This window comes from Heliangelus exortis, chromosome 11 (assembly GCF_036169615.1).
Source record: "Heliangelus exortis chromosome 11, bHelExo1.hap1, whole genome shotgun sequence".
Lineage (NCBI taxonomy): Eukaryota > Metazoa > Chordata > Aves > Apodiformes > Trochilidae > Heliangelus > Heliangelus exortis.
The window spans coordinates 10,888,689-10,908,378 of NC_092432.1; the positions used below are offsets into that span (position 1 = coordinate 10,888,689).

Sequence of the window (19,690 nt, forward strand, 5' to 3'; positions counted from 1 at the left end):
CTTCCCCACCGGACAAGATGCCTCCGGGGATGCAGAGAAGCAGCTCTCCCTCCGGGGAGCTGGCAGCAGCCAAGCAGGGCTGTAAGGAGACACCCGATGTGCTCAAACCGCTGCCTTTTAAGGAGTGGCAGAGGCCGAGGCATCCAGGAACAAACCACCACAGTTTTGGGCACTCAGGGCCCACGCTGGCCCAGTGGTCCCCACAGCAGCTCAAAGCCATGCTGGGCAGCCAGGACAGCGATCTCCCAGCCACGGACCGAGCCTGGAAAACCCCAGAGCTCTGCAGGGTGGAGCAGGGCTCCTGCTGTGGCTGCAGCACCAGGGAAGCTCCCCAGAGTGCCACTGATCACTTCTGTCCCTCCCAGCCACCCTGCGGGATCAGCTCCTCCCTGGGAGCAGGGAGGACAATGCTTTTTCACAAAGTCTTCCAAAAGCCACTGCTAACACCTTCCACCACCCCGTGCTTTTGCTCCACCGATGCAAAAGGCTGTGCTGCTCCCGCAGGGAATTTGCCACTGCCATTCCCCCTCTGCTGAGCCCAGCAGGACCACCCAACGAGCAGAGGGGAAAGGGAACCCACTGCCAGCGAGGAACAGTGAGACAGAGCTTAGTCTGAAACCTGGATGGAACAACTGTACACGTGTAAGTACAGCAGCAATGCCAGGAAGATGGTTAGAAGGTTAATGCTACTGAGCACCAGGTGTAGCTTCAGCCAAATGGACAGAAGGAGCAAACTGGCCCAAGGACAGGATGTCAGGACAAAGAACAGGACTGGAGCCACTAAACAGCCAGAGAAGAGAGCTAGGAAATTCAGGGATTTTGTCTAATACTTACAAGGGGAGAAGGAAAAGAAGGAGGCAAAAGACCCCAAAGAGCAACCCCTTCTAGAGGGAAGAGCAGGTAGGTCCAACATCAGCTCATCACTGGCTGGGAAGGGTCCCAAAGACATAGCAAGGCTGTGACCACCAGCATCCTGTCCCCTGTCTCAGGTTACACAGCTCGGGCACACAGCTCTCAGTGTATGCAACAGCAAATGAAGAATCAATTTGCTTACAGCTTTTGTATAATAAAATTCCCCTCCCTGCTGTTTTGCCACACCGATCTCCCTCTCGAGGGGGTGGGATGTGGGCACACAGTCCCCATGGAGCAGGAGCCGACCATGCACCACTTTATTAGGCTGGTGCTGCACAGGTGGCAGAGACCGGTCGCTATTTACATTTGGCAAAGGATGGCAGTGAGCAGGGAGCACCCGTGTGGGTGGGGACCGCTGCTAGCCTGACGCCCTGTGCCTCGCTAGCCCTGGGCAGGCCCCTGCTTGCCCCCTGCCAGCTTCCTCACCAGCTGGCACAGCCATTTGGCAGAGCCAGGCACCCCGATGGAGGCAATGTCTTCCCCTTTAAGCACACGTGGCCCCACAGGCCCCAGCTCCAGTCCTTTCGTCCCAAGCTCTGCCCAGAGGCTGGCAAGGGCAGCCCTGCTCAGCTCCTCCTGTGGGGGTCCCCCCGGTGCCATCCCAGGAGGCAAACCAGCCCATGGGAGCCCCCCCGAGAGACCAGGGCGAGGGGTCCGGCTGTAGCAATCCCCAGCAGCACCGGCTGTGCCCAGCGAGCCGCTCGCGGGCCGCCGGTCCGGAGCCCGTCCTTGGCACAGCAGCGCGCGGCCCCGCAGACGGGACGGCTTCAGGTGCACCCGGCCTCGAGCCTGGCGGGTGGGGGTGAGGACTATAGGGTACGGATAGCCACCGGGTACAGCAAGGACATGTGCTCGGCCCCCTTGATGGGCAGCTTGCGGCTGGCATAGTGATGGATGATCTCTGGCACACTGTCGAAGGGCGGGCTGTGCTGACCCAACACGTACTTGTTCTCCTGGGTCCGGGAGAGTTTCATGTGCATGAAGCCCTGGCTGCTCCTGCAAGGAGAGAGAGAGGGCAAGGTTAAGGGGAGCAGCTGGCCTTCACCTCCCACGACAGCTCCATCCCCCCGCAGACAGGCAGCCTGACCCTGCAGCTGGGGGGGACGCTGACTGCTGGCTCCTGTCCCCAGCCACCATCCTGCTCTTGGCCAACTCCAGACAAAGCCCATAGCACCAGGTGGGGGATGCACTGTGCGTTCCTCTCCAGGGTCCACGGCCACGCAGCAGGGTGTGAAGCATCCATCCACCGAGGACAGTGGCCGGGGTGGGTGGCTGCACGCTGGGAAGCAGGGACACCCCCAGGCAGGACTAGGAGGGGGGGTTCTCACCACACGGTGACACAGGGGCAGCGCTTGCACCCCACATCCCAGCCACAGCCCCTTCCGCAACCGCCCTGGTTCACGCGAGAGCCACGTGGCTCGTGGGCATCCCCAGCCTCACCGTGGCAAAGCAGGGCTTCCTACTTCGGCCCCACAGCCCCATGGCCCCCTCCCACGCCAGGGCCGCAGGCTCCACAAAACCCGCTGGGCACAGCGAGGCCATTTCCCGGCAGAGCGCGGGCACGGAGCCACGCCAGGCTGCACAGGCAGCTCCTGCCACCAGCACTGATTCCAAGTGACGGGCTAATGGCCCTGTTGCTATTAATTTGCGTCTCCGAGGAAAGCCACAGCCTGTCTGCAGTGTCTGGAATGCACATTACGGCAAAATATTGATGACTTAAAAGCAGACAGGACCTCATCAGCAATGCTGAGCCGCTTCCAGCGCCGCGCGGTCCAGTCCCATCCCCCCGCCTGGAGAGGCTGCCGGTAATGGCAGCCCAGCTGCATTAGCAGAATGGGTTTGCAATCCATTTACCTCCCAGACAGGGAGCTGGCAGCCCTGGGGGAGGGCAGGGGGAGAGCTGCAGCCCCTCAGCCGGTAGCCAAGGAAAAGGGACAGCGAGCCTGGTCCAGGGGTGGGGTGAGGGGATGAACTGTGGAGGCTGCACCAGACATGGATCCCCACAAAGGTTCACAGGGTTATCCTGTACACACACACACACACACACACAGACACTTCCAGGCAGGGCTGCACCCCAGCTGCAGACAGACCCAGCCCCTTCCTGCTGCTGGCAGGAAGGACCCTGGTGCAGGATCAGTGCAGGTCCAGAGAAGGTCCCCAGCCTTTGCAGCCTGGCTTCAGCCATTCTCCTGGAGGTGCAAACCAGCAGGGACTCATTCCCTGAGCATCTGAGGTAACCATAAGACAACTCTGCCCACGACAGGCACCATAGGGCTGCCTAGCCTGGACCAACCAGGACTGTCACAGCAGGGTTAAATCTTTCTGGCTACCTGACACTATGGGTACAGCTGCTCCTGCTGCTCTCTCTTGTGCATATTTACCCTTAAAGCTGCACAAAAGAGCTTCAGGTCAGCACCAGAGCTCTCTTTCAGACCATCTCCTCAGCTTGCCTCCTTCTTCAAGGAAAAAAAGAAAGAGTTCAAGAAAAAAATAGAGAGATGCAGACAGCCAGCTTACAGCTATATAAAAGACATCCCAGGGGATTTTCCTTGAAAAGGCTCTATAGAGAAAGGCAACAAAGTAAAAATCACATTCCCGAGGCTGCAGGTTTGCTGCAAGACAGGCACAGTGGACACAGGCATTAACCAAACAGCTCCTGGCTGGGCTGCAGCCTCCTTTGGGGAGGTAGCGTGCTGCTGAAAGGCCATGACCCAGCTGTACATGCTGTGTGAGAAGAGGATTTGGCCATTTTTGCCTCAAGGCTACGGCTTACGTTTTCTTTACATAAGAAATAAGGAAAAAACATCCCAAAGAAATGAGTGACTGGCTTGGAGAGAGCCGATGGAAAAGGACACTCTATGCTGGCAGGGGAGGAAGCCCCATCCACAACCCCAACATCACCTCCCAGGCTCTCCAATTCACATGCTGGCTGACAAAAAAGGGAAATCAGGGAGGTTTTCCAGGAAGTTTTTTTTTTGTGTGCCTGATCTAAAAACTACAAGCGCAGAAGTGCTAAAGATCTGTCCTGGCTTGTTGCTGAAGACAGCAAAGAAAAAAAAGCGTTACCAAAAAAAAAAAAAAAAAGTAGTATTGAGCAATTTAAATAACAGTTGTGTCCCCATGAAATAAATGGGGGGGCTGGAACCACCAGGAAGCAATGCAGATACAGAGACTCCAGAATAAACGAAGTATATTGAGAAAAGCGTAGGATAAAAAGGTATTTGCTAATCCATCATCATCTTCAGGCCAGCAGCAGCTTTGATTTTGCAGGTTTGGGCTACCCCACGAGTTCCTGAAGAGCTGGATGAGGAGCTGCAAGCAGCTCTTCCCTGGCAGGACGTGTGCTGCGATACTTCATACATGTTTTGGAAGTCAAGAATTCAGAAAACTTGGGAGTGGGGCAACAATCCCCTCTAAAAACCCCACCAGAAATGGAGCCATGCTGTGGGGGTGAAGTTTCCCTGCTGGGAAACCAAAGCAGTGTAAGGCCCTCTCTACAGAGTGGTCAAGAAAGGGCTTCAGTGTTTCTGGGGGCTGGGAAGGCAGGGATGGGAACCTGCCCTTTCCACCAAGTGGATCACACAAAATTTATTTTCCCATGAAATCGAGCTGAAAAAAAAAAAAAAGGGAAAAAAAGGGGCGGTAAGAAGAAGCCAGAGCTGGAAGCTGTAACCAGATACATTCAATTGAGCAGACATTATTTTATCCCTCTGAGGGATTACTAGATCTGCCAAGGGAAGAGCCATGTGCCTCCAGACCTACAAGCCTTCCTGAGAGATGCTTTTGCCAAATACCAAACCAGGAGCCTGTGCCACACCACTGAGAAGCGTGGACATGACAATCCATCCACTTCTGACCACCCTGTGGTCGTCTCAGCACTCCCCCCTTGGCACGGGCCCTCCTTTCCTTGGGCTTCCCACCCACGAGGGGTCAACCCCTGGCACGGGGTCACTTCTCCTGTGGGTCCACCACCCTCCAGCCCCATCACTCACTTCAAGGAGAGGGAGAAGTCGTTCTTGCTGGTCTCGCTGTTGCGCACCAGGTAGCTGGCCTCCTTGCACAGCCGCAGCAGCGTCTCCGCGTCGGTCCGGCTGATGGCCCCGTGGTACCAGCTGTGGGTGGGAGAGGCACCGGCTGTGCCAAGCAGAGGGCGGATGCCCCCCCGGGACAGGGGCAGCAGTGACACCAGCACCCCCGGCCCCTCCCCAGGGACAGCAGCCACTCTTGTGGAGAGGGACGTGGGTGGCACCGCCAGGGTGGGGGGACGAGGGCTGTGCTTCCCCCAGGCAGCTGAGTAGGATGCAGAGGGCACAGGGAGACACCACAACCGCGAGAAGGGTGGCAGGGACAAGCGGGCAGAAACGTGGGGCCAGAGAAGAAGGGAAGAAGCAGGTGTGCCTCAGGGCTCGTGGTGGCCTGGCCACAGGCCACAGGGAGACTGGAGCAGATGGAGGGGCTGGGCAGTGCTCGGAGCAAGCAGGACTCACCACTGGCTCTCCAGGGGCAGGGCAGGGTCAATCCTCTCCCCGACAAAGGGGCCAGGCTCAGCCATCAGCGTCTTCGTGGTCTTGAGGCTGCTGGAGCCGTGCCTGAGGGCAGCCCGGGCCTTCTCCTCCCTGCAGGGCGAGGTGCGGCCATACCCCAGCCCCTCTGATGGACCTGCAAGACAGACACATGTCACAGCCAGACAGGCAGACAGACCAGAGCCCACAGAAAGAGGCAGAGCCATGTCACATCACGATGGGTCCCGTTGTGCTCCCACGTCCCCCTGCTTTTTGACTGGTCCTCAGTGCAGACCCCTAGGACAGACATGGTGGGGTCCCCACACAGCCAGGACTGGGGTCCTGGCAGTGCCTGAGCCCCTGGAGATATTTTCCAGGGAGGTTTCAAAAGCTCGGAGAGGTTTTCCTAATGCCATCAGAGATTCAGTGGTTGCAGCATCGAGGTAAGTGAGGAGAGGCTCTCCAATCTTGAAATAAAATGAAATGCATCTTTTTAAAAAGAGACGAGACATGGAGCTAAAGGAAGCAGTCAGTTTGGAAACATTGGGCACATTTTTGCCAGCACAATAAACCTCGTAGGGTGTAAAAAACCCAATTCCCTGTGGTGGGAAGGGGACATTTTGGCTGTGAGCTGCCTGTGCAATGCAGGTGCCCATCTGACACCGGCCCAGCCACAGCCCCCATGCGCCAGCCTGGCGAGCACCAGGGGTTGACCCAGACGTGTCCCCGAGCTCTTATTTCCGTGAGAGATGATTTCAGCATTAACAATATTGTTTCTCCCTCCCCCAGAGAGTTCATTATTGCTCCCCGGCAATGCGAGCTCCCTCGCACAAATGATTTATTGATCGGGCAGAGCTGCCTCGACGGGAGGCTGCCAGCAGCTGCCACCACAGAGGCGCAGCTTGAACCTTGGCTCCTTGTGTCCCCAGTACAAGTGGGACATGCTGGGCAGGGCAGCTTCCCCCTCTCTCCATGCTCCTCAAAGGCTTTTGGAGCACCTCTGCAGGCAGTGAGGGGGTGCTCCTGCTCCCCCAGCACCAGCAGCAAAGCTGAGCGATGCCGAGGTGATGCTGTTGAGGGGCAAAGGCAAAAAATATCCAGAGAGGGATGTTTGTGTCTCTTGCAGGGCATCCTCGAAAGGTGGCTATTTGAAGGGAACCTTGACTGGGCCCTTCACAGGTGAGCAGGTCTCCAGCCCACCCCCAGCACCAAGAAGAGAAGATGGCAGCCAAAAGGAAACCCAGCCAGAATCCTCGCCAGCTTGGCTCAAAATCCTCCCAAGAAGGAGCTGCGGGAGGAGGTGCTTGGCATTAAGGCTTGACAAGCCCTGCCTCTGCAGCAGTCTGGCTTTTCAGTGCCCAGGCTTGCCCTTGGACACACAATCCAGGCTTCAATCTCAACTCATCACCTTAAAAAATTAGGGCAATAGTTACTAAGGCAGACAATCAAAATCCCAAAGTGTCTGCTGGTGGCACCCAGTAGTTAAAGCCTCAGAAGAAAGGCACTGCACCTGTCAGAGAGAGGCAGGGATGTGCACATGATTAAACAGGGTATCAAAAATAAGCCTCTAGGAGTAAGAAGGCAGCCTTCAAGAAGTTCAAGTCACCCCCAGACAGGGGAAGTAGAAAATAAGACAAACTCTGGCAAGATAAACTTAATGCAACAAAGCAAGTCAGGAAAAAAAAATAAAGGAAAAAAAGGAGACTCTGTGTTGCTAAGACCAGGAAAAACGACAAACTGATGTGTTCATCAGGAGCAGAATGCACGTCAGTGTGACTGCAGGGATAATAAATGTCAGGGGAAGAGAGCAGGCTGCATAGCAAAGAAATTTATTTTCCTTGACACCTGCATTCATTGCAGGAAGAGGACTGGGAAGCTTCCCCCAGCCAAGACCTTTATGTTTTGCAACTGATCTTAGCATCCCTGTGGGTCTGGGAGAGCACCCCGAAACAGCCCTGGCAGAGCAGGGGGAGCATTGCTCCGGGGTGCCCAGTGAAATGGGCTGTCACATGCAGCCCGGTGCTCAAACCCACCCGGGAGGCAGCAAAAGCCATGCTGTTTTTCCTTTCCAAAGCTCTGCAGGGAGCTGGGTAACTGCAGATAAGGAAATCAGACATCTGCACCTGGCAGGTCGCAGTGTCTCCCAGGAGCACCGTTAGTGAATGCACCGGGGTGGGGGGACGAAGCCACATCACCCAGATCCATCCCAGTGATCTGCAAGAGCGGTGGAGCCCAATCCCAAAAGCCTGGGTGGCTTTGGACAGAACCCCCTGCCTAATGCTTTTGGAAAAATGCATGGTCCATAAAATATTAACAATGGGTTAAAAGCAAGGCAGCAGTATTCGGCTTTCAGAAGCAAGACTGCCAGCAGAGTCCAAGGGGGATTTCCACAGGGGCTCTGATGCTCGGCACACACAAAAAGGGCTTCAAAACAAGGCAAACCTGAGATGACAAAGTGTTCCTGGGAGACTTAACCGCTCCAGATAGCAAAAAAAGTGAAGAATCCATAGGGACCTCCTTGCCATTGAGCAGGGAGGCGGTAACATCGTGGAGGAACAGGAGCAGTGCTAAGTGATGAAATGTGGCGCACGGGGCTAAACCCACCCCAACCTCAGCAGCAGGAGCTGAATTAGCTCCTACCACATCTGTAAGGGACTGGGACCTTAGGAGTCGGAAGAAAACATCAGCTAAATGCTCAATGCAGTTGTTGAGAAGATCATAAAAGCAGCCATCAAATACTGGGAATTTGAAGGCAAAGAGAACAAAAGAGAAAGGAAAAGCTCTGCCCCCGAATAATCCCCTGATGCACCTCAACTGCAGCATGCAAAGAGCTGGTGTGGTACAAGAGAAGATGAAGAAGAGGCAAGGATAAATGTCTGGTGAACAGCACTGGACAACTGAAGGGGCCAGGAGGAGTCAAGGGAAGGCAGAGGAGAAGGAGGAGGGTGGGCAGGGGGGGGGAAGGGGGGCAAGCACTGGCCACAGCCCCCCAGGACACCCCACTGTCACGCGAGACCCACCGTTGGCGTCTTCGTAGCTGGGCTGGCCGTGCTGCGGGGGGACCGAGGCACCGGCCTCACCATCCGGGGGGCTTTCACCACTGTCGAGCTGTCCCACGGGCGGTGGCCATGGCAGGTCTTTAATGACCTTGATCTCAACTGGATGGGGGGCAAGGGTGGGTGGGAAAGAGACAGAAAGAGAAAGAGAGAAAGAAAGGGCTTAGAAAAAAAAAAAAAAAAAAAAAAAAGAAACAAACCATCAGCAACACCAGGCCCACAGAGACAGAAAGCAGTTGTAGGGAGAAAGACCTGAGGACTGAATTCCTGGGAACCCTACGCTGGCCTGGGCATTTCATGCCTTCCCTGGCACCAAGAGACCCCGACTCCTTCGCTGTCTTTCCCAGCCAACTCTCTGTGGGGTGGGGGGAACCTGCAATCACCCCTGTCCCACATACACATGGGATCTTTGCCAAATGTCCTACTGTCATCTGTCCTGCCCATGCATCTGTCTTGCTCCAGGCACTTCCCAGCTGCCCCACAGGGTTCCACATCCCCCTGCCAGCAGGTCGCTGTCTTGTGCCGGTACTGTGTGGCCAACAGCAGGTGTCTTGCAGGCCTCCCAAAGTGGGGGAAGGACCAACAGAGAGACCCTGGAACCACAGGAGAGGAGAAACATCCTGTGAGCCACAGCAGGACCTGCTCTGGCTCTGGCAGAAAACAGGCAGTGGGTCCTAAAGTGGGCCAGGGCAGGGCAATCCAGCACCCTTGGGACTTGGAGTGAGCCTGAAGCACCTTGGGGAGCACCCACACACACCCAGCATGTGAGCCAGACCTGTGACCCTGCCACCTCCACCCAGGCTCACCGAGTGAGGCTCATCCACCCAGATCCAGTTGCCAGACACCCCACCACGGATCGCACCTGGCAGCAGTCGTGTTTCACGACGGAGCCCAACAAACCACAAACCCCTGGCAGGGCGTGCTGGAAAGAACCAGCACAGAGTCCAGCTGGGTCCCAGCGGCACCAGCACAGCCCCAGGCATGAGGGATGCTACTGCCTCGGGCCCAGCATGCACACCTCCAGATGCCAGAGTCCAGACCCAAGAGGGGAACCACACAGAACCTCCCCTGCCCTCTCCGGTGCCGACAGCTGCAGGCTCCAGCGCCGTGTCCGTGCCAGGCGCAGGCGCGGGCCCTGCTGCAATTAAAATGCATCTGAGATAAGAGGGCGGCAATTAGCCAGCGCCAGCGGAGGAGCCAGAGCTAATGCCCAGCATGGATTTCCTCATTAACAAATGCAAACACAATCGATCCCACAGCACGGATAAATGGGTCAGGAGGCTGGCTGACTGCCTGGCCACAGCCTCCTGGGGGAGAGCCCAGCTCTTGTCCTGCCCGGAGGAAGGAGGGATCTCCTTGAGCCCATGTCAAGCCACCTCCATGCAATTTGGGGTTGGGGGAGGGTCAACGTGCACCCAAGGCTGTGATCAGATAGAGGGAGGGAAAAGGTCATGAGGAGTAATTGGCTTCATCCACCACTCCATCCACCCAGCCTCGTTCCTTGTTGAAGACACACAGGCTCTGCAAGCACACAAGAGCTCCATCAGCCAGAAAAACAAAGAGTCCAACACTACTGACCCCAAGAAGCCAGCTTCACTTTGTGACTGCTGCCCATCTTTTACATCTCCTTCCATCTCTCACCTGCAAAGGCTTTGGAGATCCTCTCCTTCTTCCACTCCCAGGGCTGGTCATACTCCTCTGGAGGCCGCTCGTCGTCTTCGGGCAGCCGGGACTCCCTGGGCCGATGGCAGGAGGGACGCTCACCATTCCCCTCCAGCACAGGCTCGTAGGGAGTGTCATAGAGGTGCAGCGGCCGAGCAGGAGCCTCCCGTAAACCCTTCTGGCGGATCTCTAGCCAGAGAAGAGGGAAAAGACCTTAAGCTTTTTGCCCAGCACAGCCCAGACATGGTCCAAAAAGCCCCACTCAGTGAAAGGGCTGGAGCACCTCTGCTATGGCAACAGACTGAGAGAGCTGGGGTTTTTCAACCTGGAGAAGAGAAGGCTCTGGAGAGACCTTAGAGCACCTTCCAGTGCCTGAAGGGACTCCAGGAAAGCTGGGGAGGGACTTTGGGCAAGGACCTGGAGTGACAGGATGAAAGGGAACAGCTCCAAGCAGAGAGAAGGGAGATTTAAGTTAAACATTAGGAAGAAATTCTTTGCTGTGAGGGTGGTGAGATGCTGGTGCACGCTGCCCTGAGAAGCTGTGGCTGCCCCATCCCTGGAAGTGTTGATGGCCAGGTTGGATGGGGCTTGGAGAAACCTGATCTAGCAGAAGGTATCCCTGGGCATGGCAGGAGGACTGGGACTAGACGATCTTTAAGGTCCCTTCCAACCCAAACCAGTCTGGATTTGATGGTTTCACCCAAGGGCAATGCAGGGCAGGGAGCACCAGCAATGGAGAAGACCCCCAAAACTCCAGCAAGCACCTGCCAGAAGCTGGGCAGCCACTGGCAAGCCATGTCCTGAGCAGTCCACAACACCAAGACACTTCCTCTCCCCATGGTTCAACATCCCTACTCTCAAGCAGGGCCCATAGGGAGAGAACATCCCAGAGCCTGATTCCCTGTGAGCAGTGAGGCCCGGACACTGGGGCTGGTTTAACCAAACGCCCTTCTTTCAAGAAAAACTAAAGTCTCCCCCACAGACACAAGCTCTTCAACACTTGCCGACTTTTCCAAGAAATCCAATGGCCTCCTCCAAAAGGTACATTAGCTATCCAAGAAAACCTTTTGCTTCAGGGACTGTGCAGCTGAGCCTCAGGGGTACGAGTGATGCCTTCAGGACCACATTCACACCCTGCTGGCTTTCCAACCATCAACAAGCCCACTGGGGACCCCGTCTCTAGGGCAGACAATGGCATGCTCTGGCCCATTCCTAAATAGCTCCCACATCTACCTAAAACATGCCAGACACATGGAATGTCAGGTCTCTCCTGGCTCAGCACAGCAGGCAAACATCTCAAGGTGCCTTTATGGCTCAGGCAGCCTTTGTGAGTGCTCTGGCTACAGCAAGCCCGTGGCTAAAACTGTGAAAATCTGCCTACAAAGTGTGCACCACCATGGCCATTGTTCAAGATTGCCTGGGGGACCTGAAAAGGCCTTCCATCTTACCAGCCATCATCTTCTGGGCTTCATATGGCTCCATGTACCCATCATTCTCCGTCACCTTCTCCAGCCCTGCCTGGCTGCCAGCCACCTGCGCCGCATCAAAGGGATCCGCGTAGTCCTCTAGGACAGCCAGCTGGAGGAGGGAAAGGGTAGGAGAATGGTTAGGGTACTCCCTCCAGTATTTGTGGGGCAGTTCAGGAACCAGCTGAAGCCCCTCAAAACCTCACCACGAGCTGTGCCAGCAGCAGCCAGGACCCCAGGCCCTCACCATGGCAGCCCCGCAGAGCAGGTGCTGGCAGACGGCAGCTTTCCAGGCACCAGCACCCGGCCATGGAAACGCTCCAGCCTTTGTCCTGAAAGCTGGGATGGAGCCAAGCGGAGCAGAAGGCAGCCCAGCCTCCTCTCTTACCAGGAGCTCAGCTCTGCCAGCACCCGTGCAGATGCCCTGGCAAAGCCCCTGCTGCAGCACAGGGCTGCAGAGGTGCCATCCCCACCATGGCACACAGATGCTCTCCCTGAACACAACCACATTTCCTTGCCTGAGGCAGAGAAGGGGTGCAGTACCCAGTACAGGGGTGTCAGCTGGCACTGGCATGAGTGGGAACTCACTGGTGCTTGTCCAGGGCTCCTACAGGCTTGTTTGATGACGTTTCTTAGCAAAAGGGCTAAGAAAAGCCTATGGCTTCTCTCCACTCCCTCCCACAAGCATGACAAGTAACACAAGGCAGTGCTCCCCCATGCGATCAGGAGTCAACAGGAACCAGGTCCAGAAAACTCTCAAGTGCCATGTCACAGGGATGACACAAAAAGCCCAAGGTTTGCTCTAACTAGTGAAAAGAAGAGGATCCTGCAGTAGGATGGGGGTCATGCCCCAGAGCTTGATCTCCTCTGGTGCTGGAGCCACACACATGACCCAGTATCTCAGCAGCAGAAGCACCAGATTGCATGATGCCACAGCCTTGGAGCTGTGCATGCTGCCTTGAGCCCAAAAGCCAGGTCCCAAAAGGGGGCCAGGTGATACATCCAGCAGGGTCCAAGTGCACCCAAGCACCTCTGCTGGGGTCTGCTCACCCACCAGGCTGTGAACCCCAGGCTGGACCATCCAGAGATGGGTTTGGCCTACACAACACCAGCTATGCAGAACTCCTACAGCAAGGACCAGCTGCCTAATCTCACCCAGTGCCAGGCTGTCCCCACTCCTGACAGCCACAGTGCCCAGGGCTGCTCACACATTCCTCTCTGGCTCCCATAATCAGTTTAAAACAAAACACTTCTTCCCCCTTCCTGTGCAGTACGGCCGACAATAGCCTTGAGCAGCAAAACCCTGCAGGAAAAGGGAACAGGAACTGGAGCTGTAAACACCTCCATGCAGCCCCCGAGTCTGTGCATCCCTCCAAGCTGTGGGAGAAATTCAGGTCCCGCATGCCCTGGCTCCCCACATTCTCCATAAACATCCCAGCTCCAGGCTCTCTCGGTGGTCGATGCTGTGGGGACCATGGCAGGTGACCAAACCAGGCCCCTCCGTCCCAGGATGCAAGTGAGTGCCAGAGCACTGTCCCCAGAGCAACCCCCACCAGCTAGGGGCTCACAGCCACCGCTGGTGAGAGGGTTCAGAGGGGGACACAAGCAGATGACTCTATCCCCCAGCATGGCAGCAAGAGGAGAGACCGCTGCTCAGGGCACCGGCCTTTGACAGACAAGGAAAGAGCAAAGCATGGAGCCAGGGAGCTGGGATGGGGCTGCGGGACCACCCAGTCCCTGGCTTTGCAGCAGGAGGCAGGAAATCTGCAGGCATCCATCATCCCAGGGAGAGGCAGCTTTGCTCAGCCCCCACCAGGCACCAGAGACACCATCGGCAACACTGAGTCCAGGGGATTCTGCTCTTTGCCATTCCTGGGGAGAAAACCTCCAGGGAAATCTAAGTGACTTTTGCAGCTGCTCAGTCCCTGGGTCCTGGCCTCAGGCCTGAAGGGCCAGGAAATGAGTGACAGCGACTGCAAAGTCACTGCAGGAAGCCCCTCTCCCAGGCAAAGAGGGTTCAGCCTGCAGCAGGCGGGTGCTTGCAACTCACTGCCTGCAAGATACTGTGGGAAGATCGGTGCCCACCACTCCCAAGAGCCCAAGGAGATCCCGTGGGCTGCACCCACAGCACCTCAGGAAGCTACAAAGAGGCTTTTGCTTCACCACAATGAAATCTGCAGAGCACAGCCCCACGCCAGTGCCAGCTCACTCGCACAGCGCCAGTGCCAAGGGAGGCCACCGGCACGCAGGACGGTGTCCCGGCATGCACTCAGACTGCCACCAACCTCACTTCCCAGATGCCTTTTGCTGGAGAGATGTAGACCCATCTCACTGCTGGCACCAGTCCTGGACTCTCCCTCTCCCCCCCCATGAAGAGAGAGCAGCTACAGACAAGACAAGGCACCAGCACAGCAGCTCAGCAGCTCCTCCACACACAGCCGTCCTGCTCCCTGAGCTCAGAGAGTGGCCTCAACTCAGATACCTCCAGCTCCAGGTCTAAAAAGCAGAGGATGGTGGAGAATTCTAACACACCTGATGAAATGCCTAAACCCATGTATTTTGCCTGCAGGAGGGGGACAGAGGTGCTCAGCAACAATCAGATGGGCTCTCTGCAGGCAGGATGTAGTTTGCTGGGCTTAGCACGGCTCCTGTCAGGGGCTCAAGTCTCCAAGCTTTCTAGGTTTGGTGGGGATTTGCCACACTGGCTTTACTCCTCCACTGGCTGAGCCTCCCCAGCACAACAGGGTGCTGAGAATGTAAATCCACTCGTTTTTTAAATGGTATTGCAGCAAAGAGCAGAGCTGAGGGAGAAACAGGAGCCCCTAGGCTGGAGGGTCTGGAGGCTCAGATGGTGCTAGGGATGGGGCAGTGCTCTTGGAGGGCAAACAGCAGGGATCCCACAATTACTGACTGCATCCTAATGCCCTTGCACATGGGTCTGAATTAGGGTTGCCCAGGAAACCACATCTCTGACACTTCCTGCTCCCAGCACTGGACTTCATGAGCCACACGGGGCTCCCAGTCCTTCAGAAAGCAATTGAGCACCACTGACACGTGTCCTCTTTGTGCACACAAGTGTTTTTCTGCTGTGAAAAAGCCAACCCAGATCCCTGCTGCAGTACTCAGGCCAGTTTTGCTTTAGTATTTGTGCTGATTGTAAGAAAAAAAAAATTAAGGTGAAGGGCCAGGTCATCACTGGGTTCTCACAGTTTCTATATGCCCACCAGGGAAGGTGACAGACAGCAGCTCTCCAAGAGTTCACAGTTCAGACATCGAGATCCCAGGGCAAACCTGGGGCTCTTCACCCCCCCTTGCCTACAAATGCCCTAGCGGCCACCACCTGTTGCCACAACATCTTCTGCTCTATAGAGAGGTCCTCAGAGGACACCTGGGGAGATCCTTCACTTTATAAGGAAGTTTCTTGCCCTGGAGATAAAGCATAGCCCTCCCAGGTGATTAAGCCTGGTCTCCTCAGGAGACTGATGCGTTTCACACTGGAGCCACTTTGAGTAACAACAAAACAGTTTGTTCTCTCCACTGCCTGCAAAGTTTCCCCAGTTCCCCCAGCTGCTTAGCTTTTGGCAGACACTGAAGTCAAAGCCAAAAGTGAACCAATCGCTGGCCTTCCAAGAAGGGTCCAGTCCCTGCCTGAGGGGAGGGCTCGATGAGCCAGGCATGGAGCCCACGGCTGCACCATGACACGGGAGGAGGGACACGGACACACGGCATCGTGCTGGATGACTCAGTTCAGGGAGACTCTGGCAGGAAAGACACACGCCCAAGAGCTTCCTGGCTGGCTGTTCCCACACTCCACAGTGCTGACCTTGTGCTCCCAGCGAAAACACCAGTGATCAGGCCCAGTGGATACATCCCCAACCCTGTCCCCAAGCACACTGTGCCCCGGGCACAGGTGTCTGCACACAGGGAGATCCCTCACTGCATCTCTCCCCACTGCAGCATTGCCCCTCAAGCCTAATCCCAACATGGTAGAGAAGACATCTCCAGGGTATCTGCCTCACTCAGGTGAGCCATGCAGGGCCAAGTCTGCCAGGAAAGGACTACCCAGAGCAAGCAGATGGAGAAGGATCTGTGCTGGTCCCCACCACATCCAGCAAGCATTTGCCACGCAGCAGGGACCACTGCAGACCTCACTCTAAGCACATCCCTACAAGATATTGCAGATCCCACACAAGGCAGTGACAACTCACACTACCACTGCATGGCCGAGGCAGGAAGGATGCTTTTGCCAAGGTGTTCCTGCCCTATCATCAATCCTCCAGAGCAGGCAGGACTGCTACAGCAGAGACGCAAAGGGCTCCCCAGGGAACATAGTTGGCCCCCTGACCTCAACACACAGCACCTGTACCACAAACCACACAGCCTCAGCTACACCACACAACCAGAACTAGCAGCTGCTTCTTCCACCTCTGCCCATCATCATCCTCCCTGCTAGGGAGGGCTGCAAGTTTTATCAGAGCATTTTATGCTCTATCAGTCATTAGCAAAAAAACCCCTCTCTGCTCCAGCAGCCTTCCTGCACCTAGAATTGCACTTCTCACTGCATATTCACCACCACAACAACTCAAGGCCCGCACCTCACCAGTGGACGTTCCAGAGTGCCAGTCCATGAAGCAGGTAGGGTACAGTGCCCACCACCTCCTCCCAAGTGTGGGAGCATCAAGTCCCCTGCCACAACCAGCATCTTGGATTGAATTCAGCAGAAGCTCCAGCCTGGCCCTGGTTTGACTTCCCTGCTCCAGGACACCTTGATGACCAAAAGCAAGGTCCACAAGCACCCAGCCCTCCCCCCAGCAGAAGCCTCCATCCTGGATTACTTCCAGAAAGGACCACCATGACCTTGCAGCCATCAGGAAAACCTCCCACCACTAGCCCAGCACCAAGGCCAGCAGATGGGAGCTGCAAAATGTGCCCAAACCCAGCAGAGACACTGCATGTGCTGGACACTCCCCGTGTCCTCCAGAGAAACTGTTTTAATGGACAGTTGCATACACTATCTAATACTCCCACCTTATCTCCAGCGTCACCCAGCTTCCGGAGCTCTGCCTCTGTCCATCACCTACCAGAACACTTGAGAACTGAAAACCTCCTCCCCACAGAGGCACGCAGGAGATCAGGAGATAATCTGATCGCTGGCTGTCTGAGATAAAATGAAGGGTCCTCGACCTCGTGATGTTAGCACTGTTTCCCCAAACATCTCCCATCTTCTGTCTCTTCTCTGTACTGCCAGGTTTTTCTGGATGCCCGTGCAGCCCTGTCTGTTCCTTTTTCCCCAGGTCCTTCTCTGCTCATCACAAATCACAGGCCAAGTCCTTCCTGGCCCTCTGGTCATAGAGGTAAAATGGTCCAATTTGCCTCAGGAAACTGCATCACTGCAACAGCACCTTTGGCTCCTACTGCCAGCGCCCTCCTCCTCCTCTGCTGCCTGCAGTGGCTGATTTACAGAACCCTGCCTGAAGAAGAGGGTTTCTACTGGGCCCCTCCAGAAACGTCCTGAAAGCAACTAGTCAGTACGAGCAACTTTCCACCATCCACAAGTTTCTCTATCGGCTTAAAATACTCCCGGCAGGTTTTGCCCGCTGATGTCAGGACCACGGATGGGATCATCGCATCCACCATTCCCCTCCGCCAGCCAGGTCTGCAATCCCGTCGAGTTTCCTCGACAAGCCCCGTCTTGCAGGCGGCAGCGCTGGCGGGCACTAATTACTCCTCCTGCCTTCATTTGCGCAGTCCCCACAGCAGCCTCTCCGCCGAGAGGCCCGGCACCGACGGGTTGATTCCTCTACCGGGTCCTAGAGCTGCTCGGAGCCCGTCTCCCCACGGGGAGCTTTCCCCCGGCTCCTGCCTCTCACCAGGCACCTTTCTTATCACCTTCGCAGGCACAGCAGCCGGAGCCCCGTTCTCACCTCCCGAGAAACCGGCGGGGAGGCGGCAGACAAAGAGGCGCCGAGGCTCCCTAACAAAGCAGCTCAGGGGGGGCCCGTCTGCCGCTGCTGGCACCACGGTGCGGGCCCTGGCAAACGGGCAAGGGGAGATGCGGAGCCAAGGAGGCCCAGGGATACCGGCTCCGGTGTTGGAGGCCACTAGATCACAGTTATGTGAGGCGCGGGGCCTCCCCGGGCCGGAAGGTCTTCACCTCTGTAGAGCACCAAGCACTTGGCTGCAAAGCAATGGCAAGAAGGGAAGGGGAAAGGCGGCCGGCTGGCCCTGCTCCCTCGCACCTCTGAGAACAAAATTGCCTGCGGAGGAGCTATACCTGCCTGCGGGGGGCCAGACCTGCCCCCTCGGGCCCCCCCACATCCCGCTGCTGCTGAGGAGTGTCCGGCATGTCGGTGCCGCCGGGACGCAGGGGGACGCCAGGCGAGACCCCCCGCGCAGCCCCGGCGCTGCCCAGCTCCGGGTGCCCGGGCTCTACCTGCACAGGGGGGCCTGGCCCAGCTCCTCGCAGCAGGGGCTGAGGTATCGGCGAGGCGGCCCAGAGCATCCCCCCGGCCCCGCGGAGCTGGGGTCCCCCGTGCCGGGACATACTCACCTCCTGCGGCGGCTCGTCGGGCGGCTCGGGGCCGGCCGGGGGCGAGCTCGGGGCGGCGGGCGGCAGCGGCTGCAGCGGCGGCGGGGGGGGACTGGCAGGCACCTTCTCGACCGCCTCCACCTTGATGAGCCGGTGCTTGGGCGAGACGTAGCGGGGCCCGTCGGGGGCGGCGGGCGGGGGTCCGCTGTAGGGGTCCTCGAAGTCGCGCTCCTTCTGCAGCCGGTAGGCCGCCACGATGTCGGGCTGGGCGGCGGCCAGCGGCTCGGCCGCGCCCCCGGGCGGCGGGGGCGGCTGCGGCGGTGGCCCGGCGCGGTAGTCGGGCTTGGGCGGCGCGGGGGGCGCGGGTTTAGCGCTGCGAAAGCCCAGGTGCTCGCGGAGCCAGCGAGCCATGGTGCCCACGCACTGCGGAGCCCCTCCGGCCCCGGCCCCGGCCCCCGCCCCGCCGCCGCCGCGCTCCGAGCCGGCCGCCGCTCCGCTCAGCAGCATCGGCGCTGGCGGACTGAGCGCGGCGGCGGGGCCGGGGGGGGAGCGGGGGAGGCGGCCAGTGCCACCTGCCGGAGCCGCCGCGCCGGCTGCTCCGAGCGGGGCTTCCCCCCCTGCTCCGCCTGCCCCGCGTCCCCGGACCCGCTCCCCCACGGCACGCCACGGCACGGCCCGGAACGGCCTGCCCTGCGGCCCGCCCCACTCTCCCGCCTCCCCCGGGGCCCGCCCCGCTCCCCCACCTTCCGGCCTGGCCTTCCCCGGCGCTCCGGCCCGCCCCACCGCTCTTTTGGGCCGCGGTTGTCTCTCGGCTCCCTCCCTCCCAGAGGCCCCGCGGCCCGGCCCGGTCCCGGGAACGAACCGCCCCCTTACCCCGGGTGCCAGCCGCCCCGTCCTCCCCATTTCAGAGCCTGCAGGGCCTGGCCCGGCCCTGGCCCGGACGTTCCACCGAGCACCGCCCGGCGCTGGGATCGGAGGGGGCGGGGGGGGCTGCTACTGAAGCAGGAGAGAGGAAGGGGCCTTCGGTAGCCATGGTTCACGGGACCAGCGCTCCAGGGTGGCTCACCGACACCCTAGGCTTCCACCGTGGACACCCACGAGGAACACCCGCGGCCTGGGGTGAGCAGGGACGAGCCAAGGGAAGGTGCACCGGAGAAAGGCTGAGGCCAAGCTGGGTGTGCAGGGACACCTGGGGTGCCCTCTGCTGCAGGACATCCCCCGGGCACAGCCCAGGCAGGGATGGATTTGCCACCAAGGGGCCAGCAGGGACAAGAGCGCAGAGCAGGGAAGCGGAGTTGGAAGCAATGTATGGGAGCACTGCAGTGGAGACCGAGGCAATTGGCACACTTCCACATGGCCTGATCCTAACCCCTACACACACACCATCACCAGCCACCACAACTCCTGCTCACCACCATCCAGAGCCACCTGTTTGACCCTTCCCCCTAGTCCCAGGCAGGCGCTGTGCACAGCCCCATCTCCACAGCTACACCCCAGAATCCTCAATGCCCCTTCCTAAGCACACACCGTTCACCCAAACCCACTCCCTGCTCACAGGCTGAA

General features: G+C 58.0%; 1 protein-coding gene across 6 annotated transcripts; it reads right to left on the reverse strand.

Annotated features, from left to right (window-relative positions):
* Positions 1–508: 508 nt before the first annotated feature.
* SHF (Src homology 2 domain containing F) lies at positions 509–18,843 on the reverse strand. Of its 6 annotated transcripts, none has more exons than XM_071754507.1 (7): positions 18,149–18,839; positions 11,581–11,710; positions 10,112–10,321; positions 8,435–8,632; positions 5,400–5,571; positions 4,905–5,024; positions 509–1,908 (listed from the first exon to the last, which is right to left on the reverse strand). In XM_071754507.1, exons 1-7 carry the CDS (start codon positions 18,632–18,634, stop codon positions 1,722–1,724), a joined length of 1,503 nt encoding a protein of 500 aa, XP_071610608.1. In that variant the 5' UTR covers positions 18,635–18,839; the 3' UTR covers positions 509–1,721. The 6 variants fall into 6 exon arrangements, 4 of the variants coding, with proteins under 4 accessions (XP_071610608.1, XP_071610609.1, XP_071610612.1 ...); XM_071754508.1 differs by having other exon boundaries at positions 8,435–8,572; positions 18,149–18,837; XM_071754511.1 differs by lacking the exon at positions 8,435–8,632.
* Positions 18,844–19,690: the final 847 nt, after the last annotated feature.